The sequence below is a fragment of the Podarcis liolepis genome (genome assembly GCF_965112155.1).
Source record: "Podarcis liolepis genome assembly, chromosome: 1".
In the NCBI taxonomy this organism is placed as follows: Eukaryota; Metazoa; Chordata; class Lepidosauria; order Squamata; family Lacertidae; genus Podarcis; species Podarcis liolepis.
This window is the reverse complement of record NC_139554.1, coordinates 12,205,931-12,232,955: the sequence shown is the minus strand read 5'-3', so window position 1 is coordinate 12,232,955 and position 27,025 is coordinate 12,205,931. Positions and strand designations below refer to the sequence as shown.

General features: G+C 45.5%; 1 protein-coding gene and 1 long non-coding RNA gene across 4 annotated transcripts in view; one reads left to right on the top strand and one right to left on the bottom strand.

Annotated features, from left to right (window-relative positions):
- The window catches only part of LOC310685923, a 160,487-nt gene extending 134,774 nt beyond the window's left edge, over positions 1 to 25,713 (top strand). Inside the window, exon 4 of the long non-coding RNA XR_014515604.1 lies at positions 25,343 to 25,713. This is a non-coding gene — a long non-coding RNA (uncharacterized lncRNA). The remainder of the gene's footprint in view (positions 1 to 25,342) is intronic.
- Positions 1,208 to 22,575, bottom strand: GPR132 (G protein-coupled receptor 132). Of its 3 annotated transcripts, none has more exons than XM_083519838.1 (3): positions 22,313 to 22,575; positions 20,682 to 20,796; positions 1,208 to 2,740 (listed from the first exon to the last, which is right to left on the bottom strand). In XM_083519838.1, exon 3 carries the CDS (start codon positions 2,721 to 2,723, stop codon positions 1,722 to 1,724), a length of 1,002 nt encoding a protein of 333 aa, XP_083375964.1. In that variant the 5' UTR covers positions 2,724 to 2,740; positions 20,682 to 20,796; positions 22,313 to 22,575; the 3' UTR covers positions 1,208 to 1,721. The 3 variants fall into 3 exon arrangements, with proteins under 3 accessions (XP_083375964.1, XP_083375965.1, XP_083375966.1); XM_083519839.1 differs by lacking the exon at positions 22,313 to 22,575 and adding an exon at positions 4,152 to 4,391 and having other exon boundaries at positions 20,682 to 20,985; XM_083519840.1 differs by lacking the exon at positions 22,313 to 22,575 and having other exon boundaries at positions 20,682 to 20,986.
- Positions 25,714 to 27,025: the final 1,312 nt, after the last annotated feature.

Below are 27,025 nucleotides of genomic sequence, written 5' to 3'. Positions count from 1 at the left end.
GTGCCTGGCGTGCTCTGGTCCATGGGGTCACGAAGAGTCTGACACGACGAAACGGCTAAACAACAACAAACTGGCTAAAATGTACAAGACAAAACTAATGAGTGTTGGAAATGTAAAGAAAGGGAAGGTATCTTCTACCACATGTGGTGGACTTGCAAAAAGGTAAAGGCTTTCTGGGAAATGCTTTATAATGAGTTAAAGAAAATGTTTAAAAATACTTTTGTTAAAAAACCAGAAGCCTTTTTACTGGGTATAGTGGGTGAAGAGATTCCGAGGGAAGATAAAAGACTGCTTATGTATGCAACAACTGCAACAAGAATTCTTTTAGCCCAAAAATGCAAACAAGAAGTACCAACGAAAGAAGAGTGGCAGATGAAGATGATGGACTTTGCAGAACTGGCGAAGCTGACAGGAAAAATCCGAAACCAGCATGATTAAGTATTCTAAAAGGACTGGAGTAAATTTATATGATATCGGACAGATTATTGTAAGCAATTAACATCACTAGCAGGGTTGTCTAAAGACTTGTAATGAGAAATTTTGAGCCATTTTGTAATGAGTATAATTAGAACTGGAAAATGTACAAAATGCAATGATATAAAGGTTAATTTTGAAAGCCATGAGGCGGGAGGGAGGGAAGGCGATAGGCTCTACAGAGCCTCTCTCTACAAACTTATTTATATATCTAAGTTTGCCTGCCCTATTCCTGTATATAGGATAGCAAAGAGGGGTAACAGTGTCAAATCAACACTTTGGCAGGTAGAGCAGCTGTGTTTAGGATTGATTATATGTATTGCCTGATACCTGCTATCTGCATATGTAACTGCAGCAATCTAAACATTAAAGTCTTTGGAAAGAATCCTGCTTGTTCTTTGGCAACTGGGAGCCAGAACAAGGATCTTGCCATGCAGACATGGACATCTTAAATGATGACACCATCAACAACTGTGTGAAACAGTTGCTCTAGTGCAGTGGTGGCCAAACTTGACCCTCCGGCTGTTTTGGGACTACAACTCCCATCACCCCTAGCTAACAGGACCAGTGGTCAGGGATGATGGGAATTGTACTCCTAAAACAGCTGGAGGGCCATGTTTGGCCATGCCTGCTCTAGTGTGACTGCCCCCCCAATTAACCCCCCCAATTGCAGAGAGAGAGAGAGCCACATGCTTTCCGTGCAGCGTTTGTTGCGAACATTAGACGTGGAGCATGCAGTGATGAAGTGGGTCGTTTATTCAAGATGCAAACTTGTGAGTTTTTGTACAAGGTCCAATATCGCACCAAAAAAAAAGAGGATATCCCAAAGAGGTAATGCAATAGTTTCCTCTCTGCATTTAGAATTCTCTTGAACTGCTGTAATCCAACCCTTTCCTCTTGGTACAGGGGACAATAAATAATAAACCATGCACAAGCGACGCCAGCTTCCTCACCAGCAGGGTCTCCCAGTGTTGTGGGGTCCTTCACTGGTGCATCAACAAGCATTCCCCAGATTCAGCTGCAAGTTACGACATCATGACATCATCCTGATATGCAAAACAGCCAGGATTTGCTGAAAGGGCTATTCACCGCGCACAATGCAAACGAGACCGCACTGTGCACTGGGCAGTGCTTATCCCCCAAAGTGGGCAAGTTGTGACTCAGCCCAAGTGACACAAGGGGAAGATGAAGGCGTTGCCTCCCACCCACTTGCTTTTTAACACACAAGTCCTGCAGAGGAGGTGGTGCTACCTGTCCTCTTTATTGCCTATCTCCTTCGTCGGCCTTTGGGAATCGTCGGCCTTGCTGCTGTCCGTCTTGGAGCCGCTGGACAGCTGAATCCCACATGCCGTGAAAGCCCGGCAAATTTCATGCCTGGCGTTCTCGCTAGCCAGCACGTAGAGGAAGGGGTCGGCCACACTGTTGGCAGTGGAGAAGCAGAGGAACACTACAGAGATCGTGTAGATGCCTCTCTCGAAACTGCAGCTCTCTGCTGGGCGGAGAAAGTAAACTCCGGACCTGATGAGGAGCACCACATGATAAGGGGCGAAGCAGACCAGGAATATGGCAATGATGGCAATTGCCAGGCGCTTCACTTTCGTTTTCTGGGGTGGGCTGAGGCTGCAGCTGCTCTTGATACACCGGAAGATCCGGTAGTTCATGAAAAGGAGCAGAGTGAATGGAACGAGGAAGCCCACAAAGAACCGTGCCATGTTGTAAGAGGCTATACGGCGGTTGAGCGGCGTTTCAAAGCAGATCTTGCTGTTCGTTTGCTGTATTTCTTCCTGGAAAAAAACGGGGCAATAGATCACAGCAACCGTGACAAAGAGGCAGGTGGTGACTATCGCAGCCGTCCTCTGGCGCCGTATCCCTCTACTTTCCAGCGCGTACACGACCGCCACGTAGCGGTCGATGGAGATGCAACACAGTAATAGAATGCTAATGTAGATGTTGCAGAAAAAGATGTATCCGGTCACCTGGCAAGATAGGTCCCCCAGCTTCCAATCGCGGCCGTTTTGCACGTACAGGATCCAAAGAGGGAGGGTGCACAGGTACATCAGTTCGCAAAGGGAGAGGCCGAAGAGGTAGACGGCAGCGATGGTTCCCTTGCGAATCTGAACGAGCGTCAAGAAGGCAGTTAAGCAGTTGGTTGGGATGCCTATGATAAAGACGATGCTGTATACCACAACCAGAAGATGCTGGCTGTCTTTGTACGGCATGGCCGTGGAATTGCATGTGGCGTCCTTCATCTGGGCCTTTGGAAGGTCTGGAAGCAAAACGGAGAAAGTTAGATGCGCTAAGGAATGGGAACAGGCCAATGCTGGCCTGCGATCTTTCTTCAAGCCCCCCTCGAAAGCCACCATTTATGCAAAACCCCTAATGAAAGGGGAAGGGCTCTCGCTCAGTGGTAGGACAGCTGCTTTGTATGCAGAAGGTACCAGGTTCAATTCCCAGCATTGCCTGGTAGGGCTGGGAGGGGCCCCTTGAGAAGATCTGCAAGGGATTGCCTTGCACGAACGCCCCTTTAAGAAGGCCCCAGTCCACCTCTATGGCAGCCAGGACTACACCTCAGTCAAGCCCATGTGTAGCAGTCAATGGGGGCAGGAAGGGAGGCTGCCTGGCAGCTTGAGAAGGGTTTTGTTTTTATTTGAACCCTGCAAGTATGGAATATACCGTATTTTTCGCCCTATAGGACGCACCGGCCCATAGGACGCACCTAGTTTTTTTGGGGGGGAAATCAAGGGGAAAATTTTTATTTCCCCCCCCAGGTTTGCGCAGCCATCCCCAAGCTAGAAGAGGGAGACGGAGCGCTCCGCCTCCCTCTTCTGCCTTCAGGGACAGCTTGCCCCACTGTCCCCAAAGTTTGTGGGGCTAGCGGGGGGAGAAGCAAGCTTGCTTCTCCCCCCCCCAGCCTCCAGATCAGGTCGGGGAATAGCAGGGTGGCGGCGCTCCACCTCCCCGCTATCCCCCGAGCTTGTGGGGCTAGACCAGGTCTGGGAATAGCGGGGTGGCGGCGCTCCGCCTCCCCGCTATCCCCCGAGCTTGTGGGGCTGGCGGGGGGGGGAGAAGTAGGCTTGCTTCTCCCCCCACCAGCCTCCAGATCAGGTCGGGGAATAACGGGGTGGTGGTGCTCCGCCTCCCCGCTATCCCCTGAGCTTGTGGGGCTGGCAGGGGGGGAGAAGCAAGCTTGCTTCTCCCCCCCCGCCAGCCTCCAGATCAGGTCGGGGAATAGCGGGGTGGCGGCGCTGCGCCACCCCGCTGTCCCCCGAGCTTTTGGGCTGCAGGCTGCTGCCCACAAGCCTTGCGAGCCCGCGGGACATCCCACTGCACTTGCAAGACTTGCGGATAGCTTCCTGAAGCCTGGAGAGCGAGAGGGGTCGGTGCGCACCGACCCCTCTCGCTCTCCAGGCTTCAGCGAAAGCCTGCATTCGCCCCATAGGACGCACACACACCCCCCCTTCATTTTTGGAGGGGAAAAAGTGCGTCCTATAGGGCGAAAAATACGGTAAATGCAATACCCAAACAGAGCATGCCTGGGGAATTTTCTAGCTCTCCAACTTTTAGTTTTGAAAATGACTCAAGAGGCTAAAATCACAGTCAGGTTTGCAAAATTCTTGCAGAGTGTCAAGCCAAGGGTGTGTCTCAAATTTAATATGCACAATATGCACTGCACTCACCCCAAACATACTGTTCCTATCTTGTGTCCAGCTTAATGGTGGCTGCGTATAGTGCTGATTGGCCAGCACCTGTGATGCCACCAAGAATCTCTGTGTCTATTTGTTTCTCTCCTCTCAACGCAATTTCCTAGAGCAGGGGTTCCTCAACTCCCCTCACCCCGAGCACTGAGGTTCTTGGCAGACCACTGAATGATTTTTCTGCTTGTTGTAGCTATTCTAAAGTGCTGTGCTAGATGCTGTCTGATAAATGGAATGCAAATTGTTGTACAATAAAAAAAGATAAAAGAAGCAATGAAATGTGGTTAAAGATCATAATGAATATTAAATGCAACAGGAGGGAACACCATACAAGGGAGTGTTTGAAAAAGGGTGGGAGGCTGCCAGCTCTGCAGGCGAGGGGTGATCTAACTGGGCTCCTGAGCCCCACAGGAAGAACGTAGTTGGTCAAGGGAGCAGTGAACTCAAACATCTGACATCAACAACAAGTGAAGAGAGAACGAGAGGAGACTGAGGCATGAGCTGTCTGCCATCATGGTTTACCCCACAAATGAAAGCTGCGCTTGATGTTTCATAGAAACACAGGAAGCTGTCTTCTGCTGTGTGAGACCACTGGCCCATCTAGCTCAAAATTAGTTGCATTGACTGGCTGTGGCTCTCCATGGTTTCAGGCAGGGGGCAAATTCCAGCCCTGTCTGGGGTTTAAACCTGGGACTCCATGCAAGCAGCTGCTCTGCCACTGAGATATATGGCCCTTCTCTTTTCCTATTTCCCAATACAGCTTTGCATTGCTTCTTTTCTTATTCTGGTTGCAGTGGATTTGCCAACCCTCCCTGGCCAGCCCGTCTGCATTTGCTTGTATATATGGTTTTTCAGAATAATATTTTGCAGTCACATAGCCAACATACAACATAGAAACCAGATTCCAAAGAACCTCCAGGACTTCCCTCCTCCCCTTTCTGGGTCCTATTGCTAATCATTTCCTCCTGCATCTTTTATAATAATCCAAATCTTTTTACCTCTCCGTTGTGTCGAAAATTCACCATTAAGCAACAAGTGTTATTCCAATCCCACTAACAATTTTAACTGTTTACAATGGTTTTTAAGATAAGTTACAAATTTCCCCCATTCCTTATTAAAATTTTGGTCTTCCTGATTTCTGATTCTTCCGGTCATTTTAGCCATTTCGGCATAATCCATCAACTTGATCTGCCATTCTTCTCTGGTAAAGGTAAAGGGACCCCTGGCCATTAGGTCCAGTCATGCCCGACTTTGGGGTTGCGGCGCTCATCTCGCTTTACTGGCCAAGGGAGCCAGTGTACAGCTTCCGGGTCATGTGGCGAGCATGACTAAGCCACTTCTGGCAAACCACAGCAGCGCACAAAAACACCGTTTACCTTCCTGCCGGAGCGGTACCTATTTATCTACTTGCACTTTGACGTGTTTTCGAACTGCTAGGTGGGCAGGAGCAGGGACCAAGCAATGGGAGCTCACCCCGTCACGGGGATTCAAACCGCCAACCTTCTGATCGGCAAGTCCTAGGCTCTGTGGTTTAACCCACAGCGCCACCCGCATCCCAGGGATTCTTCTCTGATAGGGACTTTTATTTTCTTCCTTGGCGAGCTTCATGATCTGCTTCAAAGCCATGACCTCCCTCCTCTCTGGACTTCTTGCCTGGGTCTTGCTCCACTTCTGGAAGCCCCCTGGAGCTCAATAGCGAGAGCGTCTGCATGGCGCAAGAGCCCTTTCACCATCGCCTCTTGCAACGCTAACACAGAAACCAACTGCAAGCCTTGCCGTCGAGAGAAAGTTGTAAATGGCTGGGGCCTCAGTTAACGTAAACAGCCCTATCCCTCCCAGGGAGGCCCCCACCCTTTCTCAGTTCCTTCTGCCTTTTACATTTCCTGTGCCACTATGTGTAAGAAATTATGCAAGTGGCACCAGCTAGAAAGAAAGAAAGAGAGAGAGAGAGAGAGAGAGAGAGAGAGAGAGAGAGAAAATACCCCCTGTGGCATCTTAAAGGCCAAACCCAACACATTTTGATAGATTAAGGCTGTACAGATTTGCCCGTTTTGGTTCCCTGTTTTTCATTCCCCCCCCCCCAGGCTTAAATTCAAGTTCTTTACCTTTCTGCAGAAATTTGAATAATAAAAATAAAAATAAGCCTCATGAAAATTTGTCAGCATTTGGTTTGAATTTATTCTAGTACTCAGATTTTTGCATGCAGTTTTGACTAATATACTTTTGTGCAAGAAATTCTTATTCTTATTTAAATTTGTATGTTGCCCTACACCCACAGGTCTCAGGGCGGCTACAACACAAAACCACAATATAAAAATACGAAATGCATAATAGAAATAACTAACAAAAACAACCCAATGAACCCCCTCTCCCCAACACATTTTAAAAGGGCATTGGCCGCCAATCAGCCAAAGAGGAATGTTTTTGCATGTTATTTTCACTTGTGCATGACTTTCTGCACATTACTTTGCAGGAGAACTGCACCACAACGTTTGAAGGCGTTCACATTTAACGGTGAACCTACCCAATTCACACTTCCCAAAATGATGCAACCCCCCCCCCAAAAAAAACGATGCCTCCTGTCAAAATTTGTGGTTCTCTGAATTTTGCAATGCAGTTCTCCAGAAATGCACATGCTGGTGAAAATAACATACAAAATTTCACTATCTTAGGGGAATCTGTTTTGCAAAAACGTGTGTATTAGGCAAGATCGTGTAAAAGGAAAATAAAAAATTAGGATATTAGGAAGAATTTGCACTAAAATGAAGGGGAATTTTCACAAGGACTGATGTGGAAATGTGGAGAAGTAAGTTTAGGATCAGACGAACCATCTCTACCCACGCTTCAGTTCCATGCATGTAGGTGACAACATTCTTCACACATGCATAGATAACTAGAGAACTTGCTCCATGACAGCCACCAATTTGGATGGTTTTAAAATTTGCATTGGGCTAGTGGTTTTGATACTTTCTAGCTTCAGGGAAAGTTTTTGTAGCCTGTTTCATTTCTGCACTGACTTGTCTCACAAGGAGCCCTTCTGCTTGGCACGCCTGCCACTGAACCCTCGCATGAGGCAAAGGATCATGGGGAATGTTGTAGAGGGCTTATTCACTGGCCAGACTTAACTGTTGCCCAACAGTAGGGCTGGGGAACCTTTTTCCTTCTGAGGGTGACATATCTTCTGGGGATAATCTGCCAGGGGTTACAGGGAAGTGGTGGAAGAAGCAGATCCAAAGAAGGACCCCCCTTTGCCACCACCAGGAAATTAGACCAAGGGCCATGTGAGGGCTGAAATTTGCCTACTCCTTGTCCTCCATGTTAAGTATAATTGTTTAACTGAGACCAAAATGGAGAATTCTTGAATGTGTATTGCTGACTTTGGAGATTTTCCACAGCAGCATACTAAGAGCTTTCTGAGCTCTGATTAAGTTAACGATTAACTGAGAATGTTCTCTGCTCTATCACATGAGTGTTTAACCTTAGATCACATAATCAAGGTATTCAATTGCAAATCACCATCTTGGAAGGCTGGTGGCTGTTTTCTTTGTTCCCAGGCTCCGTGAGTGAAGGATGTGCAAATTACTCACTCCAAGGAGCTTACAGTCTTGGGCTGAAATGCAGGCTAATGGAGCCTGTGTGTGTGTGTGTGTGTGTGTGTGTGTGTGTGTGAGAGAGAGAGAGAGAGAGAGAGAGAGAGAGAGAGAGAGAGAGCTATGTTTGTCAGCTCTGCTTATAAGTTATTTTATTTCTAAGAACAGGCATGTGTCTCATGGAACTATCTGGATGTATCTTTGATTGTTTTATACCTGTTTTGGAAGAAAGTTCTGCAAGTAAAGTTTTGAACAATACTTAACACATTAATGCACTACTTAATACATTGCCTGGACAATGTTTTATTCCAAGAAGAGGAGTCAGTTTTTATGCATCCGTTTGCTTCAACCTGAACAATATTAATATCTGCAGTGCTCCAGGAATGTACTGCCTTTCAGTTAAGCCACTCTGGGCAATCTGATGATCTAGATTTTGAAACTCTGTTCAAGGAGTTTCTTCTGAAGGAAGGGCCATGATTCAGTGCTAGAGCATTTGCCTTGCATGCAGAAGGTCTCAAGTTCTGTCTCTGGTATCTCCAGGTATGGCTGGGAATGTCTCCTGCCTGAAACCCCGGGGAGCTGCTGCCAGCCAGTGTAGACAATATTGGGCTAGATGGACAAATGGTCTGACTCGGGGTAGGGCAGCTTCCTATGTTCCTAAGGTTTTCAAGCATCCCTCAAGGAAAACCTTAAGAGGTATCTCAGGGATCTCTGGAAAATCTTTATCAGGGGTCAGCAAACTTTTTCAGCAGGGGGCCGGACCCACTGTCCCTCAGACCTTGTGGGGGGCCAGACTATATTTTGAAAAAAGAATAATGAACGAATTCCTATGCCCCACAAATTACCCTGAGATGCATTTTAAATAAAAGGAAACATTCTACTCATGTAAAAACACACTGATTCCCGGACCGTCTGCAGGCCAGATTTAGAAGGCAATTGGGCCGGATCTGGGCCCCGGGCCTTAGTTTGCCTACCCATGATCTTTATCATCAAGTTGTCCTGTGCAGCCTGGTTGAAAGGCAGTCCATTCCTGGAAGACAAGGTGTGAGCAAACACCAGCCCTTGGCCTGATTTCAGGTGGCCCTTGACAAAAAAAAGTGGGTGGCAGAGTAAGAGTTAATCATTAACTCTGCAAGTTGCTCAGAGTCCTTTAGAAAAACTCTTGTGGAAAAACCCCAAGGAAACCCAAACCCTGGTTATGTGCAGGCACTCCTGGAATCTCTTGCCACTCGGAGACGAGGGTGTTTGCAACAGCATCCATTGTGCTCTTTGCGATATTGTGGGCTCCTTTGGCTGGACCAGAATCAGAAAGGTGGAATATAAATAAAGTTAGAAGTAAATAAAAGTAAGATCAATGCACCTGGACACCGAATGCACATCTACTGCTCTTCCCAGCCCCGGCGGGGAAAACCAACGGTTGCTGTGAGTCTTTAAGTTGTGGTTATTCTATACGAAGAATAGCCAGATCCATTGTCAGATAAAACATCTGCCTATCAGGCTGCGGTCAGGTTGCTAACACACCTTGCTTCAGAAGCCAGTGCAGGACAGGATATTGACAGGGTTGGGCAGGCTTTTAGGGGGCGGGTAGGATAGTCAAACAGCAAAGCCTGCTGAAACAACAGGGGTATTAAAATGGGGGGGGGGGGACTCGTGTACTCATATCTATGGGTCCTCTTTGTGATGCTTTTGTTGTTTATGTATTTAGTTTTGCTTAGGATCATCTTTGAAATGGCCGGGTTTTGCAACTATGGGTTCTTCCAGCTGCCCTATTTATTGGGTGTTCATCCTGATTTGCTTGAACAAAGCCTACGGGAAGGATAGATTATGGTCAGTCTTTATCGTGTGTTTCATAGAATAATAGACTCATAGAGTTGGACTTTGTCAAAAGCCTTCATGAAATGAAGATACACTATGTCCACAACATCCCCCTGATCTACCAAGCTTGTAACTCCATCAAAAAAAGAAATGAGATTCACCTGGCATGTAATCACAGCATCCCTTTCTAAGCACTCACAGACCGACTGTTGAATTATTTGTTCTAGGACCTTTCCTGATACAGTGGTGCCTCGCAAGATGAAATTAATCCGTTCCGCGAGTCTCTTCTTCTAGCGGTTTTTTCGTCTTGCGAAGCAACCCTATTAGCGGCTTAGCGGCTTAGCGCTATTAGCGGTTTAGCGGCTATTAAAGGCTTAGCGGCTATTAAAGGCTTAGCGGATTAGCGGCTAAAAGGCTATTAGCGGCTTAGCGGCTTAGAAAAAAGGGGGGGGAAGCGGAAAAAAATCGGAACACTCGCAAGACGTTTTCGTCTTGCAAAGCAAGCCCATAGGGAAAATCGTCTTGCGAAGCAGCTCAAAAACGGAAAACCCTTTCGTCTAGCGGGTTTTCCGTCTTGCGAGGCATTCGTCTTGCGGGGCACCACTGTATTGATGTCAAGCTCACCAGTTGGTATTTACCCAGGTCTTCTTTTCTCCCCTTTTTGAAGATAGGGACAACATTTGCCTGCCTCCAGTCTGGAGGGACTTCACCTGTTCTCCAAGAATTCTCAAAGAACATAGACAAAGGCTCTGAGATTACCCCTGCAAGCGCCTTTAGTTCCCTTGGGTGCTGCTCATCAAGCCCTGGATATTTGAATTCATTTAAAGTAGATGGGTGTTCCCTTACCACCTCTTTTCCTATCTTGGGCTGCAACTCCCTCCTTCCATCATTTATTCTGTTACTACCAGGTTGGGCGGGTGGCACTGTGGTCTAAACCACAGAGCCTAGGGCTTGCCGATCAGAAGGTCGGCGGTTCGAATCCCTGTGACGGGGTGAGCTCCCATTGCTTGGTCCCTGCTCCTGCCCACCTAGCAGTTCGAAAACACGTCAAAATGCAAGTAGATAAATAGGTACCGCTCCGGCGGGAAGGTAAACGGTGTTTTTGTGCGCTGCTGTGGTTTGCCAGAAGCGGCTTAGTCATGCTGGCCACATGACCCGGAAGCTGTACGCCGGCTCCCTTGGCCAATAAAGTGAGATGAGCGCTGCAACCCCAGAGCCGGTCATGACTGGACCTAATGGTCAGGGGTCCCTTTACCTTTACCTTTTTACCAGCTTGGGCACTGCTTTCCTTTTCGGTAAAGACAGAGGCAAAATAGGTGTTGAGTAGGTCTGCTTTCTCGTTGTCACCCAACATCCTTTCTCCATCTTCTCCACGCAGAGGACCTACCGCTTGCCTCTTCCTCCTCTTGTTTCGGACATATCCGATGAAACCTTTATTATTATGATTGCTAGCCTCTCTTGCAAGCCCAAGCTCATTCTGAGCTTTAGCCAGCCGAACCTTCACCCTGCAACCACTGGCTACTCGTGTATACTCCTCCTTTGTGATTTCCCCTTTCTTCCATTTCTTATATTTCTTTAATTTGCTTGCAGGGAGGTTATACATCAATGAGCACTTGTCCTGATTTGCTTATGTGGGGCTGTTTATGAGCATTCCTCCTGATCTGTCTGCAGATTCTACAATGTTGCCTATTTGATGAGCATTTATCCTGATTTGTTTACAAAGTGGTTAAATGGCGCTGTGTCAAAGCAAGGTGTATTCCACACTTTCATGTGCATTTTCCTACCACTTTCCTTTTCACAAGACTTTTATAGACTTCTATCTTGTCCCCTCTTACTTTCCTTTTCCCTGGACTAAAAAGTCACACAGTCCCAACAGTTCCACCCAGTGTCTGCAAGATGACTGGGTTCCTCTCTTCAGTGTTAAGGAAGCAGCTCCTACGTTTTGTTTAGTTTTAAAAAGAGGATCTGAGAACAGGCATCTCGTTCTATGAAAGCGGATGTGGAAATAGTAGAAACATCTGTTCGGAGCCCACTCAAAAATGCCCCAAAGCTCCTCTTTGGGAGAGTTCTTAACTGCATAATGCAGTCATACCTCGGGTTGAAGTAGCTTCGAGATGAATATTTTCGGGTTGCGCTCCGCGGCGACATGGAAGTAACGGAATGTGTTACTTCTGGGTTTCGCCGCTCACGCAGATGCTCAAAATGACATCACATGCAGTCGCAGAAGCGGCGAAACGCGACCCGTGCAGACGTGCAGTTGCGTCTTACGTTTACTTTAGGATGCGAACGGGGCTCCGGAACGGATCCCGTTCGTATCCAGAGGTACCACTGTGTTGTTATAGATGGGGGGCAGCGCTAAACCCTAGAAATTAATAAGTGGGATATGAAGGGATAAATACAAGCTGCAGAGGAATTCCTGAGCTAGCCTATGCAAAACGACCTGGCCAAGTTAGGGACATTAAGAAACAATACAGGGCCATTGAGGGCCATTGGCAAGGCAAGAAAACTGTCCTTCCCCTTGCCCTGAGGTATGAACAGAGACCGGGGCTTTGGAAGGTTGGCAGGGTTAACTGGGTGAGAGGTGAAAAGAGAGTTTTTAGCAGGGTGTTCTGGGAAGAAGAAGGGAGAATAAAGACTGGCATTCATCTTGGGCAGGCTGGCTGAAGGCTGGCTGAGAGAGATGCCTTGGATTCCAGAGCTGCTTTGCTATGAGGGACAAGCCCTTCTTGAAATGACCATGCTGGACTGAAGTGTAAATAGGTGAATAAGCCATATTTCTTAAAACTACGACAGTTTCTGCCATGTCTCAATTCTACAAATGAACACAGTCCCTGAGTGAATGCCTGGCACCCCATGGACTGTTGTTGCAGCTTGGCAGAGGGTGTGGGTGACACGCAACTTCTGTAACAATATTATCTCCTAACGCCTTAGGGGCAGCGATTCCCAAATCACTGGGAGGGACCGTAGCACAATGGTGAGGCATCTCCTTTGCATGCAGAAGGTCCTAGCCAGGTACAATTCCAGGAATCTCCCACAATGCCCTTAATGTAACGTTTCCCGGGGCATTGTGGGAAACAAAGATGGAGGCCTCCCAGTTGGGGTTTGGAACCTGACGTTTTAATTTCCCACAATATTCTGGAGAAATATAGGCACTGTGGGAAATTTAAACAGTGGCTGGCACGGACTAGGTTGCTGCTGCCTGTTGCATCTCTGGGTGCCAGCTTGGCTCAAACTTAAAGTCAGTCCTGTTGTTGTAGGGAAAAGTGAAAAGAACGGAGGTGTTTAGATACTGAACCAAGCAGGAAATCACACCAGGCCATGCATGTCTGCGTGGTAAAGTGGGTTGCCAGTGTGGGAGAAGCAGGGTGGGAGAGCAGATAAAAACAGACAGAGTGTGTGAAGAAATAACAACAGCAACCAAATTTCCTGTTGAGTTTACTGTTAGGTTACCGGGTTATGAACTGATCCAGTTTTTAGTTGTTTACCGCCTCATCTTCCAACCTTTGTCAACCTGTGCCCTCCTGATGCCAACTCCCACCATCGCTGGCTGGGGCTGATGGGAATTTGCAGTCTGGAACATCTGGAAAGTGCCAGGTTGGCAAAGGAAAGGCTATCGTAATAGTATATTTTGTGAGCTGCTCTATGATCAGGATGGTGTGGTGTTTAACGCTTCTGTTGACACTCAGATTTAAATTTTGGTGATGCATTATTTTTATTTTTGCATTTTGTTGTTAGACCTTATTAAGGTTACAGTTCAATTTTGTGGAATATTTTTGGATGAGAGGCTTTCACTAACTTACCGGTTATTTCACAGAATAATTGAATCATAGATTTGTAGAAGGGACCCTGAGTTATTTCCCCCTCTTTCTTTTAAATAAAAATAAACATGAAGCAAAAAGAAAGCAGCTTGTTGTATTCTGTAAATTATGAATTGTGGGGAAATTCCGCCCCCCCCCCGAGTTGTGATCCGCCTTGAGCGTAGTTTACTATAGAATGGTATAGACACAGGATGATGACAATGGGGAATTAATTTGATCTTTGTTGCCTATGAGAATTACAGGGGAAACTAACATGACAAAAGAACCTTAGTAGCATACATTCCAGGGTTATTAGATAACAACTTGTTCTCATTTGCTTGCTACCATCTCTGCCCAATTCCTTTTGAAAAAAATGAGGTTTTATTAAAACTTTTGCATAGTACAATAAAAAAAACCTAATCTAAACAAAGAAGAAAGGAAGAAAAGAGAGATAAAGAAAAAGAGATAGAAAAATGTGAAGCCCTTTCTCACTGACATACAGTCATACCTTGTTTTTCAAACGCCTTGGTACTCGTACTTAAGTGTTTCGGTTTTTGAACGTTCTTTCAAAGCTGTATGTCCGACACAGCTTCCGATTGAGTGCAGGAAACTCCTGCAGCCAATCGGAAGCTGCGCCTTGGTTTTCAAACAGTCCCGGGAGTCGAATGGACTCCTGGAATGGATTAAGTTTGACAACCAAGGTACCACTGTATCTTAACTTTTGTCCCATGCAGAAAAAGGTGTGTCCTCCCAGCTCTCACCTGGGAGCATCTCTTTCTTCCCCCAGCCTCTCACCCGGGGAGAGCTCCCCTTCCCTGCCTCTCACACAGGGAGAAAAAAGGACCAGAGAGGAATAAAGAATTTTAAAAGGACAGGGGGTGGGCGGGGGGAAATGACCAAAGAGGAATACAGAATAAAACTATCCAACTATCTGTCTGTCAGCTGTATCTGCAAGATTTCTTGAAAATATTTGAAATGATCACTCCAAGGTAATACCCAGTTATTCTTCCTTCTGCTGTCTCTGCCCAGTTCCTGAGCAAAACGGATACAGTGGTACCTCGGGTTAAGTACTTAATTCGTTCCGGAGGTATGTACTTAACCTGAAACTGTTCTTAACCTGAAGCACCACTTTAGCCAATGGGGCCTCCTGCTGCCGCAGCATGATTTCTGTTCTCATCCTGAAGCAAAGTTCTTAACCTGAAGCACTATTTCTGGGTTAGTGGAGTCTGTAACCTGAAGCGTATGTAACCTGAAGCGTATGTAACCCGAGGTACCACTGTAGATACCTGAATGTCTTCTAGACCTCTACAAGGGCCTGTGGTATTCTGCACTCTGTTGGGCATGGGTGGCCCTGGAGACACCAAACCACAAGACAGTTAGCAAAACTCTTTCTTTCCCCTTCACAGAGCTCAGCAACCACAAATTGGTTGCAAAGAAATGGTGTTTTCAGCTTGGTTCCACAGGCTAGTGAGGCGAAAGAACCTTGTTGCAAGGGAGAGTCTTCCTCATGGGTTCCATCCCACGTCAAACCCCTGTCATGTCTGGTTTCTGTAACATTTAAAGGGTACCTGAGAATGTTAGTTGCTAGAGGACTCATTTGCCTAAGATCTCGAGGGGAAAGTAATACTTTGCAACAGTATGTAATATAACAGGATCTGGGGGTTGATGCCAATGCTTAATCCTCTGCAGGGTACACCCATAGGTTAATGAACACGGCAAAGATAGCCTTTTGTCCCAATGGGTCTACTCTGAGTAGGACTTGACAGCTGTGATCTGTGGAACCGGCACTTTTGCAAGCACCGTATAATCTCTGTCCTGCACTTGCAAGAGACCATCAGTGCTTTAGTGTGGCAACACTTGTTCTCTGAAACTCCCTGCCTTTTGATATTAGGCTGGTGCCTTTTTGCTGTGCTTTTCTTGACGACTGCTAAAAAGTTTAAGTGATCCTACCCAGAAATGTAATGTTATTAGGAGTGCACTCTTCCCACCTTGGGTCAAATCTATGCTTCCAGGTGTCACAAGAAAGCTGCAGAGACAGTGCAGGATAGTGCGTACCCCAGAAATGATCACTCGCGCCTAATGATCCTTCCACTTCTACCCCACTAACCAGGTCATCAACATTGGTTAGGACCAGATCTAAAATGGCTGTTCCTCTTGTTGCTTCTCCCACTTTCTGGACAATGAAGTTGTCTGCAAGGCCAGTGAGGAATCTGTTTGACCTTATGCTCTTGGCTGAGTTTGACATTCAACAAATATCCGGGTAATTGAAGTCCCCCATTACTACTATCTCCCTTCCTTTTGCATGCTTGGCCATCTGTTCCAGGAAGGCATCATCTATGTCCTCCGTTTGGCTTGGGGATCTATAGTAAACTCCCACAATGAGGTCTCTGTTATTCTTCTCTCCCTTAATTTTGACCCAAATGCTCTCACTTTGGCTTTGAGGTTCTAAATCTTGGATCTCTTCACAGGTATACACATCTGACATATAACGCCACTCCTCCTCCTTTCTTGTCTGGTCTGTTTCTCTGAAATAGATTGTATCCCTCCATTATTACATTACAATCGTGGGACTTATCCCACCAGGTTTCAGTGATGCCTATTATGTCATATTTAGTTTGCTGTACTAAGAGCTCAAGCTCATCTTGTTTATTTCCCATGCTTTGCGCATTAGTGTACAGACATTGAAGTCCATTAATCATTCCCCTGTGTCTCTTATTTAAGGATTTTTTCCTCCCACCACTAGGTCTGCGTGCTGTTTGCTCCATTTGGTCTATGACATTTGGATGATCATCTTCATCAATTGATAGACTCCTACCTTCAGGGACACTGTCTCCCTCCCCCACATTAGTCAGTTTAAAGCCCTCCTGATGAGGTTTCTGAGATTTTTGGCAAAAACATTCCTCCCAACCATTGTGAGGTGCAGCCCATCGCTTGCCAGAAGTCCATCTTCAAGAAACTGCAGTCCGTGATCTAAGAATCCAAACCGTTCCTGTTTACACCATTTGCGAAGCCAGCTGTTCACTTCCACTATTGTTCCCTCTCTCCCTGGGCCACGTCGTTCAACTGGGAGGACAGATGAGATGACAATTTGTGCATTTAATTGCTTCAATTTCCTGCCCAGAGCCTCATAGTCTCTTTTGATCTTCTGGAGGCTATTGCTTGCAGTGTCATTGGTTCCCACATGAACCAAGAGGAAGGGGTATTTGTCAGTGGGTTTTATGATTCCTTGCAGTCGTTCAGTTACATCTTGGATCTTAGCCCCGGGGAGACAGCACACCTCCTGAGACATCTTGTCAGGCCCACAGATCACTGCTTCTGTTCCCCTCAGTAGGGTATCCCCTATCACCACTACACGCCTCTCTTAGGTTTGGTCGGGGTTCTTCCATGAGCTGTCCGTTCCAAGGTCGCCTGCACATTCCCTGAGGACTGACTTTGCTGCTCGTCTTCATATACCTGATCGACTGTAATGAGGGAGAGATCCTCAAATGGAGTCTGTTCTTCGTCTTCCATGCTAGGGGAGAGGACTTCAAAGTGATTGTGTATTTCTAAACAATCAGAGCAAACCCTGGACCTCCTACTTCTTTGAGTCACGTTTCTCCATATATCTGGCACCTGTGTTGGTGAACTAGCATCCTTCTCAGGGGTGTCCTCTGTCTCCTCCTTGGTGGAGACGGTGTTCTCTGTTGCTTCCAAGAAGAGCTCCAGCTCTCTAATTCTTTGGAGCGTAGCTACACGTTCCTCCAGTTGCTGGACTTTGTCTTTTAAGAGGGCAATCAGCATACAATTGCTGCAGGTAAAGATGCCTGCAACCTTTGGCAAGATGGCAAACATTGCGCAGGAACCGCAGGCGACTAGGAATCTTTTTCTAGGAATCTTTGGATGAAGCCATGCCTGTGTAAATATGCACTTTTAAAAATATATATAAATAAAGGCAATTTTTTCTCTCTGTGTTTATGTGTATATTGTGGATGTCCCTAGATCTAAATCATCCAAAGGAAGTACAAATTAGCTCACGCCCAAATTAAAACGAAAACACAAAGCTTACAGCAACCATGGACTGGGAAATGAAGCAGCAGCGAGTCAACTTTTAGAGCAGAGAAATAGGCAACCGTCCAACAAGGAAGGGATGTGCAAAGTTTGTCCCTGACCTCTAGGGTAAGGCCCCTCCACAAATGAGAAGTGGGACACAGAAGCAATAATCGTGGTGCCGGGCTTCTATCATCCACAGCCCTTAGCGAAGTCACAGGGAAGAAAGGCAAGTCAAATGGTGAATCTGGGAGGAGGCTGGAAGAATGAAAAAGCCTTCTGCCAACTCTCAATTTCATATTTTCTTTAAAAGCTAATGGAGTGGGTGGAATGTACAAAATAACCCCGGTTGTGAAATAAAGATGAGGCAACGAAAGAGGATCCCTGGGTTGTTGTGCTCCAGAGAAGACACAGCCACCTGAATTTTGAATTTTATTGTTATTCATGTTTTTATATTGTATTTTATGCTGCTTTTACAATTAAGTGTTTTAAATTTGTTGTTAGCCGCCCTGAGCCCGGTTTTTGAACTGGGAAGGGTGGGGTATAAATAAAAATTTATTATTTATTATTATTTATTATTGTTATTACTCTTAATTCAGAGCTGGAATTAGACAGGGTCAGCCCACCACTAAGCTCACATCCACAAGATACACTCTTATACCACTCCAAACAGTCATCACCATCATTTTATTTGTATCTTTCCATCGTTAAAACCATGCTCCAGGCCATTTACCACATTAAAAGATTCACATAATTGCAAATGGAAGGAAAGTGGTCAAGAACGATACATAAAACGCTTTGAAAATACACAGCCAAACTGAACAGTTTCCATCATAGTAAGATCTAAAAATGAAGGTACAAAGAAATAACATCATGAACAGCAACAAAAAAACCCTAACAACCCCCTCCCCAACAACCCCCTTCCCAGCTTCCCCCAAATAATGCTGGGAGCTGTCATTTGTTAAGGGTGCTTTGAGTTGCAAAGGGACCGCTCACAGAGCTACAACTCCCAGCACCCTTAACAAACTATAGTTCACAGGATTCTTCTTGGGGTGGGGGAAAAATGACTCTTAAAGTGATGTAAGTGTGCTTTAAATGTATGCTGTGGATGTGACCATAGACTCTTTACCTCCCTGCACCCTCAGGAAAAAAAGGGGTGGGTGGGTAACCCAGTTAGCAGATAGACATGGCTGTCTGATGTCACTGGTCAAAAGGGGAGCAATTCACATACAAACATTACTTTAAAAAACCCAACAACAAGCAGATATCCAAAGTACAGAGATGGCTATAAGATCTCGTGCCTGAAAACATGTGAGCATACAGATTTAGTTATTTGCTACAGCAATTTCCTGCCTTTCCTCCAAGCTACTAGAGGCAGCACACATGTATTTGTCTCTTACATTTTACCCTCTTCTACAACAACCGTGTCAGGTAGGGCAGGCTGAGAGATAATGACTAGCCTCAGCTGACCTAGTAAGTTTCGTAGCTTGGTGCCTTTTGAATAAATCTGAATACTGGGAATTTGAAGCTAGACTTCCCTGGTCTGATATGCAAACCAAGGTACTTACACTGGGTTTCTGAAGCTGCTGAATCTAGCCCAACACAGTCTTTGCTGACTGGTAAGCAGATGTGGGGGATATGGGTGATGTGGGTTAAATCACAGAGCCTAGGACTTGCCGATCAGAAGGTCGGCAGTTCAAATCCCTGCGACGGGGTGAGCTCCCGTTGCTCGGTCCCTGCTCCTGCCAACCTAGCAGTTCAAAAGCATGTCAAAGTGCAAGTAGATAAATAGGTACCGCTCTGGCAGGAAGGTAAACGGCGTTTCCGTGTGCTGCTCTGGTTCGCCAGAAGCGGCTTAGTCATGCTGGCCACATGACCCGGAAGCTGTACGCAGGCTCCCTCGTCCAATAAAGCGAGATGAGCGCTGCAAGCCCAGAGTCAGCCACGACTGGACCTAATGGTCAGGGGTCCCTTTACCTTTACCATCCCAGCAGATCTTTATCTTTAACATCCCAGCAGAGACCGACACTTAAAATGTTTAAATAGGGATCAAACTTGGGATCTTGTGCATGTAAAGAAATAGACATCACTGTTTTTGTAAGGGATTCAATCACATGCCAACAAATTAAGGTTAAACAAGTCTAAGTTGGTTGGGAAGTCTTGCAGAAGAAACCCGCTTCCCCAAAAGTATTGGACTTCTTGCAATAAAGAAAGTGACACGAAAATGCACTGGAAAGTGTGGGGTCTCACTTTCTTCCACACAGCTTCATCTAACCTTCCTCAAAACAAAATCAGGAGGAACGATCAACAAACACATTGCCTGGAAGTTCCTGCTGAGCTACAGCTCCTCAGCCAAATGCACAAATCCAGCCATCACAATCTCACTCTCCCAATCCGGATTTTGCAGCAACTATAATTCGTACTGAGTAAATGTTCTATTTGATCATGACAAACAACCCTGAGAGGTAGGCTAGGAAGAGAGATAAAAACTGGCCCAAGGTCACCCAGCAAGTTTTGGGACAGAGTGAGGATGTGAAACTGGGTCTCACAGATCTTTTTCCTGAGAATTCCAACCGCTACATTACACCAGCTCTTGGTTCCAGACAGGCAGTGGCTTTCTGTGAGAGCTGATCTTAGATGACAGACACATTCTTTCCTGTGATAAACACCCTGACCTCTTGCATCGCACCCATGAAGCTTCGGGGTGATTATATATTTGTATTCAAAAATGTATACCCAGGGCTTGTTTCAGGTGGAACTCACCAGAACTCAGTTCTGGCACTTCTCAGGTTGGGCGCCATTGCCACGATAAGAGAACAAGTTCATGGTGGGTTCACCTCTTTTCCTAGGAAATAGCACTATATATACCCTTTCTCCTCCCCTCACCCCCCCCAAAAAGGTGGCACGCAAAACCAATGTGAAATGGAATTACAACGAAAACATTCCCAGTCTCAAACGACACATGTGCTCTGCCATGAAGGTATTAGAACTGTCACAAAAACCTCCCCGTCAGCGTGATCACGAGGATGCATGTGGTAATGTTGAGCAACGGTGCTTCTCTATTACCTATGTATTATCTATGTGTGCATATAACTGCCTGTCTTCAGCCTACAGCTGCTTTCTCTACGAGGGAGTAAGTCTCACTGGACTCAGTAAGGCAGGCTTCTGAGTAAAGCTGGAAAGGGTGGCGCTATGTTTCGCCACATGGGCAACCCCAGTCGAGCACCGAATGGGGCATCCCTGTCAAAAAATGCCAGGGTCAGAAAACACTAGCGATGGCTTACCTTTGCGATCAGCAGCTCCCGGTTCTTCTCAAGTGCCTTGGAGCTCTCTTTTCACGAAGGAGTATAAGAAGAAGCTGAGGTCCTCCGGCTACTGCTGGCATCGACTTGTCTCTCTCTCCCCCCCCCCCTACATGCATGAAACCGGGGCCAGGAAGTAACAGTCAGTTGTGGTGTTAGCTCATGCTCCAAACAAAGGGAGGGGTGGGGGGAAAACAGAAGAAGAAAAAGAAAAGAACCCTACACAACTAACTCAATTGTTTCAACACTGCCCACTTAATAGGAGTGAGAAATAAAAAAAAACAAAAAACAGTGGCATTTCCCAGGATCTAACCGCATGCTGCAATTGTTAGTATAATCACTAGCAGAGAGGACGGTGCTTTTTTTTTAGTTTGGAGAAAAGGCGAGTTTGAGGCAACATGATAAACTCTATACAGTGGTACCTCAGGTTACATACGCTTCAGGTTACACACGCTTCAGGTTACAGACTCCACTAACCCAGAAATATTACCTCAGGTTAAGAACTTTGCTTCAGGATGAGAACAGAAATTGTGCTCTGGAGGCGTGGCGGAAGCAGAAGGCCCCATTAACTAAAGTGGTGCTTCAGCTTAAGAACAGTTTCAGGTTAAGAACGGACCTCCGGAACGAATTAAGTACTTAACCCAAGGTACCACTGTAAAATGATGCATTGAGAAAGGGGATGGAGAAAAGTACCACCCCCTCTCTCCTAAAACAAGGCCTTGTGGACATTCAATCAGAGCTATCTTTCTAGAAAAAGAGGTGCTGGAACTCTCCACGAAGGCCTCCCTTGTTCTCTTAGAATGCCAATGGCACCCACCCGAGAGTTGCCAGGGTTTAGGGCTCTAAAGGTCAGCACCAACACCTTGAATTCTGCTCAGAAACATACTGCGAGCCAATGTAGGTCCTTCAAGACCAGTGTTATATGGTCTTGGCAGCCACTCCCAGTCACCAGTCTAGCTGCCGCACAACCCTGGAGATTAAGAGTCTCATACATTGCCAATTGAGCTATCCCACGGGGATATGTTTGGACCTATGTAATATTGCAGGAAATTTTTCCTCGTGGCACCATATAAAATGTCATAGGGTGGCGAACCCAAAACAAACAGTAGCCAATGCTACTGCTATCCTTCCTTCTACGCAACAAGATGCACTGCCCATCAATTCAAGTCACCCTGTAATGGCACACATTTTTGCCTAGTCTTTCCTTGACCGATAAGATTGGCCCGTCATTTGTTTTTAGAATACTGTTTTACTGTTTTCATGCTGTGTTTTTGTATTCCACTCCGAGGTTTCTAAATATCAAGTGGGTTAGAAATGCTTTTTAAAGAAGCAAGTAAATTTTGCAGTGCATTTGTGTAGAGTGCCAAGCTACAGTAGATGCACCAAAAGGTTGCATCAGTACATCTTTTGCCCTGATAGGCATCACTTTCACACAAACTTACATCAAAGCACACTGGCTGGTTTAATGCTCATTTGCAGTGTTTCCAAAGGTCCTTTCAGAGCTCTTTGCAATAATCCCTTTTCGTTTGTAACCAACCCTGGTTAATTTGGTGCCATTGGCAAACTTGGCCACCTACCCAAAAGTTGCAATAATAGCAAACAAATAAAATAACTTACATATTGCTGCCCTTTCACGACACCAAAAATCTGCTGCCTGAGGCCGCGGTTTCACTCCAGATGTTCACTCCAGTGGTTTCACTCCAGATGTTGTGGACTACAACTCCCATCAGCGCCAGCTTACATGGGATGGTGGGAGGTCTTAGCCAAGACATATGGAGGGCTGGCTCCCCCTGACTGAGGATGTGAAGGCCTGGGGGAAAACTGGGAAGAAAGACAGGGAGCTTTCTCCCAAATTTTCCAAAACTGTTAAGTTGTGGGTGGACATATCAGACGACACAGTGATTCTTCAAACAGCTCTTGTTTATTCACAGGCCCAGAACAGAACTGAACTGAAGGGTTCAGCCAGCCTGCTTATATAGAGCTCCACTAGAACGCAACAGTAACCATTTTCTGTAACTATCCAATCACTGAACGTCACTTTCAATCCCTTATTTGCATATGTGGACCTGAGTGAAAACTCTCTACAGTATCCTCCCTGCTGGCCCAGGGTGAGAACTTCAGTACATAACAAAAACCCTCTCCCAATTTTTCACAAAGAAATAGGGAAAAGCACACATGGGGGAATGGGGAGCTGCCCCACTTTCCCACCCCAGACAATCATGTCTCTCTGCTCCTCATCTGGTGGTAGGGCTGCCTCATGGCAACTGCCTCAACTCCAGATCATTTAGGGCAGGCATATATCCAAAGTCCGTTTCGGGGTCCTAATCCGTCCCGCTGGTTGATTTAATTAATCTGGCCCCCGTGGCAGTATATGTCCTGGGGTAAAACTCTAAAAAAAGCTGAACAACTTTGGTCGGCCCTCATGCATGTTCATGTCATCAAATCTGGCCCTCTTTGAAAAAAGTTTGGGCCATTTTCCATCTATATTTATATTTATGGCTATGTATAGTGAATACTTATCTACTTTTAAATTTGTTTACCTATGATCCTTTTCTTTTACTTCTTTATTTTTTCTTTGTTCTTTTTTTTCTTTTTTCTGATATCTTATCTTTCATTTCACTCCTTTATTGTGAATAGCATTTTATAGAGGTATAAATAACTGTAAATATGAAGAGGCAAAGTATTCTCTATTTTTTCCCCCTCGGTTATATGTATTTTCTTTTTCCTTTGTATTTTCTTTGTTGTAAATATGTATGTTTTCTAATTTGTACTTAATAAAAAATAATTTTATTTTTTTTTGGAAAAAAGGGGGGAAAAAAGAAAAAAGTTTGGGCACCCCTGATTTAGGGTCATTCTTTTGCTCTTTAGAAGAGGAGAGGAGCAGATCCACCTTGCCAGATAGGAAAGGAAAGGAAAAGGAGAAGTGGCTGCTCACCCAAAGCTCTGATGAAATTAAGTTCAAACAAGGGAGGAGAGCAGCTGGGAAAAATAAGGAGTAGAGAAGGAGGAGAAGCAAGCAACTAAATCACAAAACAACACGGTAGTTACCGGTAATACAGAGAGGCCTCAAACGATACATTTGGCGATTCACTTTTTTAGGCCAGGCTGAAGGGAAGTGGGAAGCTGATGCCTCATTTCAAAGATCCTGACCAATGAGAAAATAAGGAATATTTGCATAACTGAGAGCACAGAATTTCAGCTCCTTTGCCTGCCACTCCATTGGCCTGGGCATGCAAATTCCTTTAAATGGCAATCATCATCAGAGCGAATTCTCATTATCTGCTTCAAATTTGAGAGGCAGCAACAGGCCTGGATCTCTAAAGACGATGAAACAATTCCTACAAATTCTAAAAACGGTAAAAACCATTCCTACAGGTGTACATTGCTTCGGGTTTCTTCTTTATTGCTGATTTCACCTTTGGAATGTTTTGAAGAGTCATGGTTTTTTAATACTGTTTTTACTGATAATTGTATTGTTTTATTCTCTTTGTAAATTGCTCTGAGGTTGTCCCCACCCCCACAACCAAGTGGCGTATGAATTTTATGAAATAAATAATAAATGTATAATAAAATCTTCCCACTAAGAGATGAGGATAAATGCTCATTAAATAGCCAATGTCATCAACACTGTCTGCAAACACATCAGGCTGAATTCTCATTAACAGGCTGTCTGGAAGTGACCGCCAACTGCAGAATGGCGGTAATAATATCAGTATAACTTGATTATTCTAGGGGACCGCTGCTGGCAACTTTCAAATGTGTTCCACGTACATTACCATAGAAACCTCTACACCAACTCTGCAAGGAAGACCAGAAGCATCTTCAGTGTCATCATATATGCCAGTCTTGATCTCAGTTCTCTAAGTACCAGTTCTCCCTGTAGCCAAAATTGGTGCTCTCGGTGTACGTCAGGTTTGTGGAAGCAAAGTTCGTTCTTGGCATGCTTACGGGAAAGAAAAAAATAGTTCAACGAGGACTGTGCACGCTTGGTGGACATGGCATGCTCACTGATGTGTAAGTGTGTGAAATCGGAAACCAGGAATGGAATGGAGTATCCTGCATAGGAGCACCCCACGCTGCAACATTTTGTTGCAGATTCTATTTCTTATTTCCATTTTGCAGCGAGGCGGAGAGGGGGGAGGGTTCAGGTCTGGAGGAAGTGGTGAGTGACTTGGCCAAGTCCACCTAATGAGTTCATAATGAAGAGGGCCGATTCAAACTGGGCATTCGCTTGCTCAAACCCTTAGCCGAAAGGATGTTACAAGCCGGCGGTGCATGAGATGTTAAAGGACATTTCACGACCGGCTGAGTCATCTGGATTTCTTACCAGAAAATAAGCTTCTCAAAGTTGCAAGAGTCTCAGGATTTCCCCATCATGGTAATCTTGTAAGGGTTTCAGATGTCTCCTATCTTAGATGAATATGCCGAGTCAAAAGGAAGTCTCATTTGGGGCTAAACTAGAGGTGACTTTTGCCACGTAGTTTGGGGTTACACAGATTTTGTGTGTGTGTAACAGCTACAGCAGTGCATGTGTGTGTGGAGGAAGACTGATCCGGACCACGGAGTGGAAGCAGCGTCTTTAACCACTTGCTGATGCTCAATGACACCTACTTCCAAGTAAGTGTGTTGTTGTTGTTGTTTAGTCGTTTAGTCGTGTCCGACTCTTCGTGACCCCATGGGCCAGGCACTCCTGTCATCTACTGCCTCCCGCAGTTTGGTCAAACTCATGCTGGTAGCTTCGAGAACACTGTCCAACCATCTCGTCCTCTGTCGTCCCCTTCTCCTTGTGCCCTCCATCTTTCCCAACATCAGGGTCTTTTCCAGGGAGTCTTCTCTTCTCATGAGGTGGTCAAAGTATTGGAGCCTCAGCTTCAGGATCTGTCCTTCCAGTGAGCACTCAGGGCTGATTTCCTTCAGAATGGATAGTTTGATCTTGCAGTCCATGGGACTCTCAAGAGTCTCCTCCAGCACGATAATTCAAAAGCAAAGTAAGTGTAAATACGAGGGCAACCGTAGATATTGACAAGCTGGAACGTGTGCAGAGGAGGGAAAGCAAGACGATCAAGAGTCTGGAAAACCAAGCCTGATGAGAAAACGGTTGAAGGAGCTGGGTATGTTTAGCCTGGAGAAGAGGAGACTGAGAGGAGATATGAAATCCATCTTTCAAATATCTCAAGGGCTGTCACGTGGGAGGTGGAGCAAACTTGTTTTCTCCTGCTTTGGAGGGTAGGACTCGAACCAATGACTTCAAATGACAAGAGAGGAGATTCTGACTAAACATAGGGAAAACCTTTCTGACAGTGAGAGTAGTTTGACAGTGGAACAGTCTCCCTCAGGAGCTTGTGGACTCCCTTTCATTGGAGGTTTTTAAGCAGAGGTGGGATGGCTATCTGTCATGGATGCTTTAGCTGAGATTCCTTGCATTGTAGGGGGTTGGACTAGATGACCCCTTCCCAACTCTATGATTCTAGATTATCTGCCTTTTTTGCGTTAGAGAATCAGCTACTTCTCACTGCGAGGCTACGTTTCCCATCTGCCCCTTGCCAGCAATGGGGGAAAGCTATTGTGCTCAGGTTCTGTTTGTGATTTCTCCAAAGGCTTCTGGTCGGATACAACAACAACAACAACAACAACAACAACAACAACAACAACAACAACAACAAAATAAATAAATGATGATGATAATAAATAAATAAATAAATAAATAAATAAATAATTTATGCCCCACCCATCTGGCTGGGTTTCCCCAGCCACTCTGGGCAGCTCCCAACAGAATATTAAAAACACAATAAAACATTAACTTGTAGCCCATAATCTTCCTGAAACCTGTGTGTTTTACATTAAAACCTGCAGGTTTTAATTAAACATTAAAAACTTCCCTAAATGGGGCTGCCTTCAGATGTTTTTAATGTCGGATGCTTTATTGATTCTTATTATTAATATTTTGTTGGGAGCCACCCAGAATGGATGGGGAAACCCAGCCAGATGGGCAGGGTATAAATAATAAATTATTGTCATTATCATTATTATTATTATGAAGGCTTAAGAAACGCTACCTCATCCCCAGCCCACCTTCAGGTTTCAGCCTCAGAAGAAAAAAGCACCCTTGCTCAACTATAACGAAACTGGCCGCAGTTCCACCTTCAGTACTGAGCAACAACTGTCAGCTTTTGGAGGAGGAAGTTTTCTTGCTAGAGATCATGAAGCCCAGGCAAGGCTGAGCCATAAAACCTACCCCTGTTAAAAGAAATGAGGACTGTAAGTTTTGCTGATGCAGATGAAAAGGGACACATCAAATCAGTATTATCAAATGTTATCTGTAGTTA